We start from the raw sequence: 17,438 nt of genomic DNA on the forward strand, positions 1-17,438 counted from the left end.
TTTTTTTTTGCATACGTACTGACGATGCATTTTCTATTCTGTTGCAGAGCTTCACGAGCAGATCACTAGCTTTTAGTTTTTCAATGAAATAATTTGTAGATCTTTTGATTGTTGAAATAATTAAGTAGATCTTGTAGATGGACTGGAATGTACAAACAAGCCTTTAATTTAATAAAATATTTATTTTTTAATTATATATATTTTAAAAATATTAAAATATATTTTAAAAAATAAAATAAAATAAAATAGAATTATATAGCTATAATATAAACTTACCCGGCAGCTAGATTGAAAGATGGGGCTGAAGGCGTAGAAAAAAAAGAGGCCCATATAAATGAAGCTATTGACATACAAGGGCTTATTCAGAAAGGGTAAAATCCAAATCAAGCAGAACGATGCATGAGGGAATTATGAAGAAGTCAAGGTCGGTTTCCAATCTTCTAGATTGATAAAATTTGACTGGCCTAAAATTAGCATCATGCCGTGAAGTTGCTGCAGGAGGGTTGAGTGGTTCAAATTTATTATTTCATTTGGTGCTTTGGACCAGCAATTAGAAAATCCATGAGCTTTGGATTGGTATCCAACTCTACTTCTCAACTCTTCTCTTCCTTGACAGTGATGGCAAACTAAAACAAATCGATTATTCCATTGGTTGGAGTTGAAAGTTCTTTCAATCATTTTCCCTGGAAAAATTATTAACCTGACACATTCCTCATCAGGGGCCATTACAGCTTTTGATTAAAGGGTTAAATTATTTATACATTTTGTTTTAATATTCAAGAAAAACATTTTTTGATAAATTTCTTTAGGGTAATAAATAAGCTACACATTTAAAATTATATAAGAATATTTTTTATTTATCAATTTTTTTAAGTATTTTAAACGCCATAAATATGGAATGCAAAACAAATGAAGTTAAAAATGAAAATTTATCTTAAAGTATATTATATTCATAGTAAATTCAAATATATTTAATATTTAAAAAAGTTTGATGAAAATTGATGGCTATTTTTATTAGAAATTTCCTCACCCAACATAATTAAAATCCATGTTCATAAAAATCGGATCGAAACAGTAAGTCAAACCAATTTAATTGGAAATCAATTTTCAATTTAGTTTAATTTTATTAAAAAAACTTTATTTAAGAGAATCGGTATGAATCAGGTGGTTGTCCAATAAACCGCTGACCCTATTGATTTGAATCAAAATTTTTAATATATAATAATATTCGTTACTTCGAAAAATGTGTTATTTTAATATATAATAATTAAATTTCAACTTATTATTTTAATTTATACTTTAAAATATAAAATTAGTATTTTAATATTTATCTGACATTTGACGAATTATTTTTAATAATATTTATTTTTAAATTTAATATTGTTTTATTTTTATATATCATTTTAGATTTTTTAATAAACTTTAAAATTAAAATTAAATAATAAATTTATTATCAAATTTAAACATGTCATTGTTTTAAAAATATTAACTTTATTGTAATTTTATATATCACTGTGATTTTCTTAACAAATTTTAAAAGTAATTTAAACAATAGAATTATCATTTATTTTAAAAATTAAATTATTAAATAATAAATTCACCAAGACATCAGCTACTTTAAAAATAAAATACTAAAATATTTAAAAGTTTCTGGGTATTTTCAGAAATCCAAGATTTTTTTTTTCTCTTCCTATTTTTATATTTTTATATAGAGAGTATGGATTCGCTTATACTTTTATAAGATATTAATAATATTTTATTACACATATTTAAATATAATTTATATCACAAATCAGGAGTATATTGGTTATCGAAATAAATTTAATTAAATTTCTATATTTTTATTTAATTTTTTTTATTAATTAAACCCATATTTTTTTAATAACAAAATAACATTTTTGAATAAAAAAATTATTTTTAATTAATGTTTAAAAATTATTTACTATTTCTATATATTTTTTAATTTTTATATAAAACAAAACACTAACTTTTTGATATTTTAAATTATAAAAAATAATATATTGTTATATTTAGATTTTAACTTATTTAATTTTTAATAAAAGTACATAAGTTTAATAAAAATTGAGTTAGGCTTATTTAATTATTGAAAAATATTTATGGATTATTTCACTTTTAAAGGTAAGAAATTAGTGAATTATCGAATTTAAATTTAATTATTTATTTTGAAATAATAATTTTTATAATTAAAAAATAATGACATTTCGTATTGTGCAGTTCATTGTTGAAATCAGGCCTAAAAAATATTACTTGAGGGAATCTTATTGGCTATCAAAGATGTAAGTGATGATCTCACAAGTAGTGTTGGCCACGCATCTTGCCTCTCAATAAACACATTTATGTTTCCTTTTTTGCTTATGCTATTAATAAAATTCAAATATGATTTTTTAAAAATTACATAAATATAAATTTCTCTATCTTCTTGAATATGGCAGAGAGTTTCATTCCACCGATCTTCAATGTTAATAATATTTTTTAATTTATATAAAAATATTTTGTAATTTATATTTATTATTTTGTAACGGAAACGGACAACATATTACAAATTTGCCCATGTTTAATCATTTTGCTCATCCAGCTGAAAGTCCTGACGAATAATTGAGTTATGGACAAAGGGCAGTAATGCTGTCAGGATAATAATTTTTAAGCCTTGCTAATTTGAAACTTTGTTTTAAGGGATATTTTATGGTAATTTTATTTTTAATAAAATGAGTTTTTTTCTTTGGCAAATAATCATTATTTAATGATAAAAGATGAATATTATTTAATAATACAAGCTGTCCATCAGCCCACTTGCAAAATAAAAATTCATATGTTTTACAAGTTGTTCGTTTTTTTTTTTTTTTTTAAAAAAAAAAAAAGGGAAGAAATAGTCATGTTACTCAATACTAGGGGTACTTAGACTCGGCTGTTGGCAGAGCGGGTGGCCTAATTGCATTAAGTGAATCCATTAACGCGGAAAACCGGCAACTCGGAAACGAAGGTTAATTTAACTTGTACTCCCTCAACTTTGGATATATTTTCAGTTTAATCATTCACCATTAATTTCTTTTTGAAAACTCATTCGATTTCAATTTTTAAATTTCAATAAAATTCATATAGACCTTTAAATTACTACAAGTAAAAAATTATTTATTTATTCCCTTATTTCACTCAATTTTATGTTTATCTCTTCTTTTTCTTTTTAAAAAAAATTTACAAGTTAGATAGATTAATAAATAAATAAGAACGAAGTAAATTTTGATATTATCCAGATTCTTTTACTGTTTTATTATATATTATTTTTATTGGTAAAAATAATGTTATATAATATTTAATTACATAAAGTTTTTTTTCATAATAGGGTTTTGTAATGTTCAATCATATTAAAATCGATGATACTATTCAATAAAATATAATTAAAATTAATAATATTTATAAAAATATTTCAAAAAATATAGAATTATTCCAATTTAATTAATATTAATATTTATTTTAATTATTTTTAATATTCAATTTGTAAAACGGAGAAGGATCTTAAAGAAAAAAAGTAATTACTAAAATTTTTAATGCCTCTTAAATAATTAAAAGTATGTATTGCTAATTAAAGTAAAACTAATAAAAAGTTATGTTAGAAGAGAGTATACGAGGAGAAAAATAAAAAAAACTTTTTAGTTATTGATAAAGTTCAAAGAATTTTTTAAAACATAAGAGAAAATTATTATTTAATTTTTATCATAGGGATAAACTCATTAATTAATTTATCAATTTTAAAAATATATTAAAAAATGTGTTTTAAAAAATTTATTTAATATTTTCTTTAATTTTGTCATTAAATATTTTATTATTTAATTTTTATAATTTTAAAAAATTTATTAATTAATTTCTTAAATTTTTTAAAAATTTACTAATTAGTCTTTTATATTAGGAGTATTTTATATTTTTTTATAATAATTAACGGTTAAAAGTAATGGATGAACTAACTAGAAATGTCAATAACGATTTAATGCATTTTTCAAGATCAGATGATCAACTAATGAATTAAAAAATTACTATTTAGTTTCTATAATATGAAAAAACTTATTAGTTAGTCTCTCAATTTTGTAAAATATATTAAAATATCTATAACATTTTAAAAAATTTACTAATTCATATTTTCATTAATTTTAGTCGTTAAATATTGTAAAAAGATTCAAATTACTTCTGATACTGAGATATCAATAAGTAAATTTTTTAAAAATCTGAAGAATCAATTAATAAGTTTTTTAAAATTATATCAACTAATTAATAAAATACTTAATAATTAAATTAATAGAGGGACTACTAGTATACTTTATAAAATATTTTTAATGCATTTTTTAAAATTAAAAAATTAATTAGTTAGTTTTTTATATAGTAAAAAGTAAATAGTTATTTTTTTCTTAAATTGATAAAATATATAACCAAATTGAGAAGCAAAATGGATCAACTTTTTAATGGTATACCAACATAGAATCTACAATAATAAGTATATATTCTCTATTATGTATAACATTTCATGAATTTTTTGTTTTTTAATCATTTTTTATAAAATATTAAACATTAATTAAATATTAAAAATAAAAGAGAAAATAAATAGATCTTCAATTTAACAAGGGAGGGATGATAAAGTTCATTTAACCTGCTCATAACAGGCAGGTTTGTTTGCTTTCAGAACCAACTTGTATTTTATTTTATGATCTGCAAAGCTATGTGTTTTTTTTTTCCAAAAAAAATTAATATTATATATAAATAAATAGAAGTTTAAAAAAATTATTTTATAAAATAAAAATTTATGTATTTTAGTACCGGAGATTTTAAATTTGGGCACCGTTTACCTAATTCACTCTCCTCCACGTACCAAACAACACTTGATGTGGCCTTCTTGGACCGGAAAGGGAAAGGGACTAATCTTCTGGCACTTCAATTTCGTGAAACATTGAATTCCTTTTTATTTTTTTAACTTAATTAATATTTATTGAATTTAAATTAAAACTTTATAATTTAAAATTATTTCTTAAAAACACTCACAAATTTAATGTGATAATAAATATATTTAAATAAATCGGAGATCTATTCTCCAAATCTCTAATTTTCATTGAAAAAACAATTACCCAGTAAAACTCATTAGTATTTATGAATTTTTAAAAAATCAGCTCCTCATTTTCCGCTCATAAATCTCTTTTTTACATCCTTTTTATAAATTATTTAATTTAATATTTCAAAATAAATAAAATGTTGGATAATCTTTACCCGAATTGAACCGCAAGCCATGAGCTTGTCAAGGGCAATTTCCCAATCGAGAGGACGAACACTAATGTGACGAAGTACATGGGTCACTACTGTCTGCTATCTACCAATATCATACCTATCGATCTAGCCTATGTTTACACGTGTGAAAAAAGTATTTTTGTTTTATTATTTATATTCACTGAATTTTTTATACATATTAAAAAATAATTTTTTAATTATATTTATTTTAAAAATATTAAATTTTATTAAATATTAAAAATATTTTTTTAATAAATAAATTTAAATATAATTATAATATTCAATATATATGTTATTCTGTAAATAAAAAAATGTATAATAATTTTAAGATAATTTTAAAAAATAAAAAAAATTATAAAACTGAAAAATAAAAAGCGAAAATTTTTATTTATTTTTAAATAAAAATAAATAAATTTATTTTCATTGGGACATGATAATAAACAGAAAATTATGCTCTTTTTCATTATTTATTTATTCTTTTCCTCTACAAAATTTTCAAACAAGGATACAAGTTCCATAAATGAGTCGCCTGGCTGCTCTCCGTCCTTTATTAATTGTAAGTTCACGGAAGGCCATTAGGTCCACATGCAGATGCCATGGGAACACGAGCCTTCCCATTCAACCTTCAGGAATTGAAAATTTTAATTTTATAATTAAAATTGCATTGTATTTTAAAATTTTAATTTGGTTAATTGTAATTCTAATTAATTTAAATAAATTAAAAATTCCAATGCTTGGAAATTCATTTTAAATAAATAAAATAAAATAAAATAATTTCATAAACCATTTTTAACCCATTTCAACTTTAAATCCTACTACGACTGCTTCTACCCACGTGAATGTTGCGTGTTTCTGATTTGTTACCCAAAAACAGGCCAACTGGCTTTTATTGCATTGATTCATATTTTTTAGCATGCTAACACATGAAGCAACAAAATGGGCTGAATTCTTGGGTCACGAAAATTCCCCAACCGTCTAAATAACTTACATGTGGAATTATTTTATTTTATTTTTTCAAATATACGTTAATATACCGCAAAAATGAGTCTATATATAAATTAAAAAGTAATATTTTGTCTTGTTTTATTTTATTATTATAATATCTGACGAAGGTAGGATAACTAATAATAAAAAATAAAAATAATCCAATAGAATATTATGAAATGTAAAATATCTTGCATCGATAAAAAAAAATATTGAAACTCTTTTGGTCTATTTATCGGTTTTTAATTGCTAACAATTTCGTTTGATATTACAATTCAAGACAATTATTAAGGAAAAAAATGTTAATTGTAAAATATTAACATTAAATTTCATATATTTTAAAAATAAAATATTACTAAACTATTTTCAATAGCAATTAGAATAATATTTTTTTTCAAATATATTTTTAACCCAAATCTCATTGCTACCAAAGGAAGTATTAAGAAACCAAAACAGTGTTATTTTTACTTTTCACAAATTAAAATTACAATTAATAAAATTAGAATGATATTTTATTGTTTTTATATTAATATAAAGTTTAATTACATTATTTCATTAAAAATTAAATAATTAAGATTATTGAATTATTTTTAAAATTATTTTTCAATACAAATTAAATATTAGCTCAGCTGATGCAAAAGTTTAAACTTAAAGGATAATTTTAATGGATACTATTTTCCATTTAATTTAACATAAAAAATATGAAATCTATATGATAAATTAAAAATTAAAAAATTTATTCCATGAAACTCATGAAAACCCACATATATATATATAAAAAAAAAAAAAAAAAAAAAAGAGAGAAGGAAGAGTAAAGGGGAAGAGAAAGAGAAAGGAAAAGGGAGGGGGATTAGGGTTGCTGTCTGGTCAGCTGTTTTTTTGACTCTTGTTTGTTTTCATTTTGCTTGTTTTTTTTTTTAAATTTTTTTTCCTTAGTAGTATAAATTAAATGATGATGATTTTTTTTTATGGCACCGTCCTTATCCACTTTCTCTCCTTGAAAATGAATGTACAAGCGTTTCTATTTTCATTTTATTTTTTTATTTATTGTCATTTTAATTTGTATTTTTTCATATTTATAACAAAGATTTTATAAAAAAAGTTCATAATAAACTTATTTTTTAGGACTTTCGACTATAGTTTATATAATTATATACAATGATGACCTTTTAAAATTATGATAATATTTTTAATTATTATCGCTTTCATAAATATTTTTTAAATTATACAATAATTCACTTTCATAGATATTTTTTAGATTATACTTTATCGTGTTTCTCCCGTTAGTTGCTAATATTATTTTGTGTCAATAACTTTTTTTTTTAATGGCTTCACATGCTTATTTTGTTGTATTTTGTTTTTTTATGTAATTAATATTATTGTGAATTTCATGCTAATTATCTTTTAACAGAGGTTTCATTTTCATTTTCTCATAAATTATAATGTAAAATCGATGCTACTGTCTTAGTTTGACTTATTTATATTAAGTATTAGATTTATTTGGCGAATTCTATTTATTTGCTTTGCTTTGATTTTTTTTCTATTTTTATTTGCATAGATAGTTGTGGGTTTAGTTTTAAATTAAAATTTTAATATTAATTTAATAGCTGTTCTTTATATTTGTGTTCTGTAAATCTTATAATGCAATAATATTGTAGGATAAAAAAAACCATAGTTTTTGTAGATATATTTTCTTTTTTTTTTTTTTTTGAAGTCATGTAGAACCTCACCCATTATTCATAAATTTATGTACTTTTTATATTTAAATAGTTTAATACATAAACCTATCATTAATAGATTTACAGAAAAGTCGGAAGAAAAACCCTCTTAAGCAATAAAGACGTTGGCTGTGTTGAAAAATAAGTATGCTACCCAACATAAACGTGTTGAATTGGGTCCGAAATAAAAAAGAAAAAGTCTGAATAAATAAGAAAATGTCTGAAATAAAAAAAAAGAAAATAATTGGAAAGAAAATAATATTTTAAACTCGGTGTATTTAGATGATAATTCTAGATTGACGCGAGTATAATCGCTGAAGCATTAACCATAGAATTTTGAATCAAAATCATCCCCATTAAATCAAAAAATTATTATTTAAACTCTATAATATAAAAAAAATTAATTAATTTTTTAATTTTAAAAAATATATTAAAATATTTATAATATTTTAAAAAAATTATTAATTAATTTTAACTGTTAAATAATATGAAAAATTAATTAATAAATTTTTAAAAAATTTAAAGAATAAATTAATAAATTTTTTAAAATTATAAAAATAAAATAATAAAGTAATTAACAATAAAATTAATAAAAAGAGTAATTAATAAATTTTTTAAAATATCAAAAATATTTTAATATATTTTTAAAATTTAAAAATTAATTAATAAATTTTTTAATATTATAAAAATTAAATAATAATTTTTTATTATTTAATTGATGCATTCGTAAATTGTGGGCTCAAAAATATTAAAAACGTTTGTAACTGTGATAAATACATAGATAGACGTCCGTGGTATCTAACTTTTTAACTGTTATTTTTATTATTTTAAAATTTAAATCGTTAAATTATTAAATATTTTGATTAAAAAAAACTATTAAATATTAAATTTATAAGAAATAACGATATTATTATTTTTATATTACGACAGAAAATGTTTTAATTAACATATTTAAAAATATTTGTTTAATACCAGTTTTAACCCAAACTGACAGAGGACGCTGATTGTTTTTTTGTTGACCAGAACTTTAGACTCATCGGAAAGAAAAAACTGGAGTTGGCTGATTCCCTCTCCTTCTCTCTATAAAGTCAATACACTCTTCCAATCCCAGACGAAAAAGAGAGAAATAAAAATATATATAAGTATTTCTTCTCTCCTGCCACCTGCAGCCACCCACTTTTATTCTTCTCTCTCCTTCCTCATTATTTGCTTTTTCCTCCGCACACCCACGTACAGATCCACATATATCCGTATATAAATATATATACTGAGCAACACGCAGAGGACTTGTTCATTCAGTCACAGAAAAATGGCGCAGAGAAAATTTCTCATAGAGGTCGAGAAAGCCAAAGAGGCCGAGGATGGGAGGCCTTCTGTTGGTCCTGTCTATCGCAGTGTCTTCGCTAAGGATGGATTTCCTCCTCCTATTCCTGGAATGGATAGTTGCTGGGACGTTTTCCGGTAAGTTTTCTATTTTCTTTTTGGTTTCTCAGAAAGTTTGATACAGAATAATAGTCAACTCGGTTGTGCCTCTGCTTAATTTCTCGAGACTAGTTATAATCTCTTAACTCACAGATTTTTTTTTCTTTCTGGTTGTTGAGTATGAGAAGATACTGATTATTTTTGAATATTATCAGAAGTTTTGTTTCTCGAGTTTGGTATTTTTATTTATTTGTGTTTTTAGCTTGGCGCTATTTAGGAATTTTAGTTTACGATTCTGCTCGATATTTAATTTTTTATAAGCAGATATATTGATACTTCTATTATGAATCTATTACAGCTGATTGGGAGTAGTAATTTCTTCCCCTTCTTTTTGTGTTGTTGCTTTTGATTTCTTCTTTATCCTAAGTTAATCGTGTTATTTGCTTATAGAGAAATTTTTCCTGCTCCTGTTGCAGCATAAGCGTGGAGAAATATCCTAATAATCCCATGCTCGGTCACCGAGAGATTGTGAATGGGAAGGTATTTTCCTTTGCTCGGAATTTGTGTTTGTTTATTTATTATCTTTTATTGAACTTTAAACACCATGATCTTAACCGTGTGTTTGTCTTGGCAGGCGGGTAAATTCGTGTGGCAAACTTACAAAGAGGTGTACGACTTGGTGATCAAAGTTGGCAATTCAATTCGGAGTTGTGGTGTTGAACCGGTAAAACCACTGTCTGATTTTATTTATTTATGATTTTTTATAATGAAGTTTCAATTTCTTAACAAAAAATTGCTCTGGAATTTGATTTTTTTTTTTTTTTTGTTGATTTATAGGGAGGGAAATGTGGTATTTATGGTGCCAATTGCCCAGAGTGGATAATGAGCATGGAGGTATCTTGTCTTTTCTGTCTGACTTGTTCAAGAGAAGTATTTGTCGTATAGCAAGTTAGTAACCTATCAATTTAGAAGAACAGAGCTGGCAAACAGAGGGAGGGCCGGGACTCTGAAGTGATGATTTTTTCTATTATAACAATTATTCCAAAAGATTAGCTAGTTTGTTGTGGATGTTGATTTTTCATCTAATCTATTAAGCCATCAGATTCATCCATCTTGTTTTTTTCCCTATATTTCTTTATGGATTTAGGACTCTGATTTGGTTGAAACTTCCCCATATTTGGTTGAAACCTCCCATACTACTTATTCAGAAAACGTGTGGGCCAGAAGACCTTTTAAACGTCTATATTGGACCTGAATGCTTACACAAAAGTAGATTGAAGTCCCTTTTAATGATCTTATTGTTTTGCTTCAGTAACCTGCTTGATATCATTTTCACTGGTTTGCCAATGTATTTTTCTAGTTGCTAAACTAGTATGGTTTGAATTCCACCCATTTTTTTTCCTGAAAATTTTGTACTAATGCTGTAATTTTATGCAGGCATGCAATGCTCATGGGCTGTTTTGTGTCCCCTTATATGACACTTTAGGTATGGACATTTCTTAAACATGGGTGTGTAAGCAGATAAAATATTTAACAGGATCAATTCATGCATATTTTAAAGAATGCTAGGTTGCTTTTATTGGACTATGACCAAAATTGCATGCTTACATTTATTTTCATATTTCAGTTAAGCATAAATCTTAACCTTAAAATTCTCCAGCTATTAGCAAAATTGAACCTTCTCTAATTTATGTTGTAGGAGCTGGTGCCGTGGAATATATCATATGCCATGCAGAGGTCTCAATTGCTTTTGTAGAAGAAAAAAAAATTGCTGAGGTATATATGATACTAAAGTTGATTTCCTGTCACTAGAAAATTTTGAGACGATTTCATTTTATTATTTCATTTTGGAAATTTGGAAAGAAAATGTAAACATCAGCTGGAGTTGTGATTCACGTAGCTGTATAAGTTCTTCTGATAACCTTTATATTCTCTCAGCTGTTGAAAACATTTCCAAACTCAACACAATACATGAAAAGTAAGTTCATCTTCTTTAAAAATTAATTTGAAAATTATTTTGTTGTGATGTGTGGCCTAGATGTGATGGTTTTCATTTCATTTTGTAGCAATTGTGAGCTTCGGCAAGGTTGCACCTGAACAAAGAGAAGAGATCGAGAAGTTTGGTTTAGCAATATATTCTTGGGAGGAATTTTTAGAACTGGTAGGCTGGCTAACTTTCTTTTTATCGCTCCTTCGTTTAGTTATCTTTGATAATTTTAAAAATTTAAGCTAGAAAATCTTCCTCGTAATCATTATTTTGTGGATATAACTTGTTTTGAAATTGTGATTTGTGTTTGGTGCAACAAGTTGCATTAGAGCCGTTTTGATGCCCTGTGTTGTAATTGACAATTTTGAGGTCCGCTATGTTACTTTCTGTTCATGAGATGGATATTGTGCTCTTGGTTTCCAACTTGTTTACGCTATTTACCTCATTGTAACAATATCCTGTTGCAACGTCACTTAGGTGTTTTGGATCAGTTTCTTCATAATTTTTTTTCTGGTGTTTCATTAACATGTATGAACTATGAAAGATGCTATTTTTTCTTCCTTTTTTTTCCTTTTCATCTTCTGATGTTTTGTTTATGTTACTGGTTCTGATATATGTAAGAGGAGCAAACAAATGTGTAATTGCTTTATGTCTTCCTTACAGGGGGAAGATAAACAATATGATCTCCCAGTAAAAAAGAAAAGTGATATCTGTACAATAATGTATACCAGTGGGACAACTGGGGATCCAAAGGGAGTAATGATTTCAAATGATAATATTGTTACCATTATAGCTGGGGTGAGAAGGCTGCTTGAAAGTGTAAATGAACAGGTTATTTCCTTCTCCTTTCATCCTTAATGTCATAGTAGACATGAATAATAAAACTGCTTTATAAAGCTTAATTGCTCAACAAATAAGTTTGCATTTGTTAGGTAATTATTTTATATTTTGCTTCTTGTACGAATATTTGTGAGTTCTAATTTGAAAATTTGTATCTGTAAAAAATTGCAGTTGACTGCAAAGGATGTATATCTTTCATATCTTCCTCTTGCCCATATCTTTGATCGAGTGATTGAAGAGCTATTTATTTCACATGGTGCCTCCATAGGATTCTGGCGAGGAGTAAGCATGATTACTTGTTCTATTTCTTTTTATTCCCTTTTTAGGGATAGCATCTTACAATACAAGTGCAAACTAACATCTGGTCTACTGCCATTGCACAAGTGGTGGCGAATTTACTTAGTTGTCTAAGTAATTCTAGAACATAAATGCATTTTCCCCCCTTTGTATTTATAGGATGTCAAATTATTAATTGAAGACATTGGGGAGCTTAAACCGACTATTTTCTGTGCTGTGCCTCGTGTATTAGACAGAATACATTCAGGTAAGTTTTCTCTTGTATTCTTGCCTTCTTGGAATTTTGAGTATCTGCAAGTTTTCATATGCTTAAGAAAATAAATAAAGAGAGGACCTGAATTTGTATAACCTGGCCCCTTCAGATTTATGCAAGCCTGGCGTCAGAATGGCCAAATTTTTATTTATTATTTTTTTTCAAAAGCCTTCTCTTTGAGATGGGGCTTAAGCCCCTTTTTCTTGTGTTGTCTTGAATTTATCCTCTTGTCAGAGGAAGTGACTACCATTGTCAGATGGTGTTTGGAGGGCTTCTCATTTCACATTATATTAGGTTATACTCGTATACTTGTAACCTGACTAAGCTTATTTACTCTGAACTAATACATTCCTACTTCAGAATTCTAAGTGCATCTTCAACTTGTTCAATTTGGAAATGAACTAAGCCATTCTCTAATGTCTTGCTTTTTCTAAACCAATTATATCTCAAAGTGAAAGCTTGCTTGTTTTGACCCTCCCGCCCCCTTAATGCAACACTGGCATAATTTCTCTGCACATTTTCAGGTTTGACTCAGAAGATTGCTTCGGGGGGCTTCTTAAAACAGAAATTGTTCAATTTAGCATACTCATAGTAAGTTCTATTCTTTAATATGCCTATAGAAACTCCATCTCAAACTGAAAAGGAATGATGAAAATTCCACCTCTTTTCAGTTTTCCTCCCTTCCAGTGTGACAACATTTCACGCACTATGGTTGTGCTGTTCACACGCAAAACTTATTGTACACTCTGTTATTGCTTCTTTCCTCATGCAATATGGTTGGAATTCTATATTTGTTTTGTACATGTACCTAAACTTTTTTGAGTTTTCACATTATACCTTTGATATGTTAAAGAAATCCAATTTTCATGGGTTATTTTAGTTTATATTTCCAGTTTGGTCATTTTTCTCTCTCTCTTTTTTTTTTGCTTGATGCTTGGATATTTGGCACACCCTTTCAGTTTGTGTTAGGGATTTACCTAGGTTCCATTTTCAGTTATTCTTTGTATTTTCTTGCTGTTTTGTCATCTCATTATAATTATTTTGAGTAAAATTATGTTGCAGCAAATTAAATTCCATGAAGAAGGGACATTCACATGACAAGGCATCTCCACTCTGCGACAAAATTGTCTTTGATAAGGTGATGGCTCTTCTTTTCCTCCCTCTCCCCATCCAAAACTTGAATCACACGATAGTGATTGCAATCAAATTGCTTACTGCTTCAAAATCTCTTTGGTTTTTCTCTTCTGCAGGTAAAACAAGGTTTAGGAGGACATGTACGGCTTATTCTATCTGGAGCAGCACCTCTCGCTATTCATGTAGAAGCTTTCTTGCGTGTGGTCTCATGTGCTCATGTTTTGCAAGGATATGGTATGCGGTCACTAAGTCAAATAAAACAAAATATTAAAAATAAAAGTATTAATATTGTAAATTCATATGATTATTTAGTATAGTATATTTTTATTTTATCTATAATTATATTATGTTTGCTGCCTGGTTTTGTGTGTTCAATTTTCCATTTACCTTTTTTATCATTTACTATTTGCAATTATAACTTGTATCAAGACTTGGATAATTTTGTTTTTGTGAATGTAGGTCTTACGGAAACCTGCGCGGGCACATTTGTCTCATTGCCAAATGAAATGGCAATGCTTGGTACGGTGGGCCCTCCTGTACCAAATGTAGATGTATGCCTAGAATCTGTTCCTGAAATGAACTATGATGCCCTTTCAAGCACACCATGTGGAGAAATTTGTATAAGGGGGAGTACTGTGTTTTCTGGTTACTATAAACGAGAAGACCTCACCAAGGAGGTTCTGGTTGATGGATGGTTCCACACTGGTTTGTCAATGGTAGTCCTTTGTGAATTTTGGGCTGCATTTGGTTTACTTAGCTTATTGTGTTTATTCTGATTATTGCATCAGGAGATATTGGTGAATGGCAACCAGATGGGAGCTTGAAAATTATTGACCGCAAGAAAAACATATTTAAACTTTCACAAGGAGAATATGTTGCCGTTGAAAACTTGGAGAATATTTATGGCCTTTCTTCTGTTGTTGATTCGGTATGAATGTCTGATGCATCTGATCTGTTTAATGCAACTCTGGGCCCCATATGTGATTTATTCTTTTGTGATTCTTGCCTATATGATTGCTTTATTAATTTTACAGCTATGTTCATTCTTATATGTGTTCATAATAGGGACAAGCTGGTTGTTTGGCTTGAATTAGACTTTCCTGCTTTCTTCCTCGTATATAACTAACATGTATATAATTGGCTCTGTGTACTAGTTCAGTGTATGCTCAGTATGTGTGATTAATTATGCGATATTATTTGTTGTATTTGAAGCTTGTGAATTTCCAAACTGTTGTATGGCGGCTGTAGCCTGCTGTTCATGTCCAATGCAATATATGAATGAATGCACATTGACTTGGAAAGATGTTTTGATCATTTTGATTCTCCCAGTATGATGAGCAGTTCTGTGCATATGCCAATTACTGATTCACAGTCTATCCTCTGAAATGTCTGATATTTTTGCTTGCTCGAGATGTACATTGGTTCAACTATTGTATAATTGGCATAATTGTCGATTTCAGATATGGGTTTATGGGAATAGCTTTGAATCGTTCCTTGTTGCTGTTGTTAACCCCAATAAGCAAGCTCTTGAAAATTGGGCACAAGATAATGGCATCGGGGGGAACTTCAAATCCCTTTGTGAAAATCCGAAGGCAAAAGAATACATACTTGGAGAGCTCAGTAAGATTGGCAAAGAAAAAAAGGTTCTTGCTTGCTTTTAATACTTGCACTTAATTGTCACTGTCCATGGAAAAGTTTTGGCCCTTCAAAAGCTAAATTGTACAGTTTTTTATTCCAACTTTTACCATTGGCAGTTGAAAGGTTTTGAATTTGTAAAAGCTGTTCACCTCGATCCTGAGCCTTTTGACATAGAACGCGACCTCCTCACTCCAACATACAAGAAAAAGAGGCCCCAGTTGCTCAAATACTATCAGGTAGCTCCATTTAGTTTTTCTTTTGTTTTCTTTTATTTTTTTTCATTTTTGCCTGATATACATGGTGCAACTTCCACACGAATTTATTTATGGAAATGCACCCAAGCCCAACTTCTTAATTCATTTTGATGCTCAAATATAGAAGTCTTTCCATATCTGCAAGTTATGCATCAACATATAGACATTGATGGTTTTGTCGGCAAGTGGCCACCATGAGTACACATATAAACTGATTGTTTAGTTTTGTAAACAACTTGGTTTTTCAAATTTCTATCTAGATTTTCTTTTTGAGGTGTATATGCAGAAATACAGTTCTGAACCCAAAATTCTGTGTGCAGGATGTTATTGACAAGATGTACAAAAGCGCCAGCAAACCAAATGCCTGAAAGATCTCAATCGCATTGATGTCCAACAATGCCTGACTAATGGTTGCATTTTGTTTTTATTCCTTTTTTTTTTTTTTTTTTTTTTTCTAGTCGCTTGCAATTTGTAGACCATAGGATTGTGTCTTTGAAGAGCTATAGTTAATGACAAATGTTTCGTGTAAATGGAGTTGATAAAAATTTCATAGATATTTTTAAAATACTTGTTTGGTAATTATTATATTTTGAATTTGATATTGCCTTCTATTTTTTTCTTTCTTTCGTTATTATTACTATTATTTTAAGAAAAATCTGGTCGAAACATCTTATGTCACGGATCTCCGGCTTCATGTTTACTTCGTAAAATGTGTTATTAATAGTTAAATCAAATACCTGTTGTGCTAAAGATCAACTTGAGAGGATTCACCCACTGCAATCATAAATTGCAAATGTTGATTTGCAGGAAAAAAAAAAAATTTGCCCTCTGCCTCTCAATCTGGATGGCCAGCAAGGCATTTTGTAGATCCTCGGATTCCAGCATCAATCCCCTCTCAACCCTCTTGCCTCTGGTAGGAAATAAAAGAAAAAAAAAACACCCCTCCGGTAGGATTCAAATAATTGCGAGATACAAGATACACCAGAAAATAGCTTTTTAACGGTTAAAGAAAGCGACTGAAGTGTGACCCATTTTTAAACGGATAAAATATTATTAAAGATTTGAATTTTCATGAAATTAATTAATTAATTTTTATTTTAAAATTATTTAATAAAAAAATATTTATATTTTACAAAATTCAATATTTTAATATTTTTTAAAATAACTTTTTTTTCTCAAAATTTTTATGTACGTTATTTTTTATATAAAAATATTTATTTTTATTAATTTTTCAATTATATCTATTTTAAAAATATTAAAGTTTATCAAATATTAAAAAATATTTTATGAAACTTTTAAAATTTTTTAAAAATAAAATTAAATAAAACTATAATAGTTAATTTATATGTTATTATAATGTAAAAATAAAATAATAATTTTTAAAATAATTATAAAAAAATATAAACAAAATTACAAAACAGAAGAAATATTAATTATTTTTTATTTAAAGTTTATAATTTTAAGATTTATTAATTAAAATAAATTTTACCTTTACAAGTTCTTACATTTATAATTAAAATTTTTAATTTTAAATTAAAATCTTTATTTTTAATATATTTTTAAATTAATTTAAATCAAATTTAAATTAACTCACATATTATTATTTACCATATAAATAACTTAAT

The 17,438-nt window shown here is 26.7% G+C and overlaps 1 protein-coding gene across 1 annotated transcript; it reads left to right on the plus strand.

Annotated features, from left to right (window-relative positions):
- The first annotated feature begins 9,027 nt into the window (after nt 1-9,027).
- Nucleotides 9,028-16,432, plus strand: LOC110608537 (long chain acyl-CoA synthetase 4). Its single transcript, XM_021747785.2, has 19 exons — nt 9,028-9,449; nt 9,887-9,950; nt 10,045-10,134; nt 10,248-10,304; nt 10,848-10,896; nt 11,110-11,186; nt 11,349-11,388; nt 11,477-11,571; nt 12,061-12,228; nt 12,409-12,519; nt 12,694-12,781; nt 13,312-13,378; nt 13,850-13,925; nt 14,038-14,155; nt 14,381-14,626; nt 14,710-14,849; nt 15,382-15,564; nt 15,676-15,795; nt 16,134-16,432. Exons 1-19 carry the CDS (start codon nt 9,298-9,300, stop codon nt 16,179-16,181), a joined length of 1,989 nt encoding a protein of 662 aa, XP_021603477.1. The 5' UTR covers nt 9,028-9,297; the 3' UTR covers nt 16,182-16,432.
- The last annotated feature ends 1,006 nt before the right edge of the window (nt 16,433-17,438 follow it).

Source organism: Manihot esculenta, chromosome 2 (assembly GCF_001659605.2).
Source record: "Manihot esculenta cultivar AM560-2 chromosome 2, M.esculenta_v8, whole genome shotgun sequence".
Classification (NCBI taxonomy): Eukaryota; Viridiplantae; Streptophyta; class Magnoliopsida; order Malpighiales; family Euphorbiaceae; genus Manihot; species Manihot esculenta.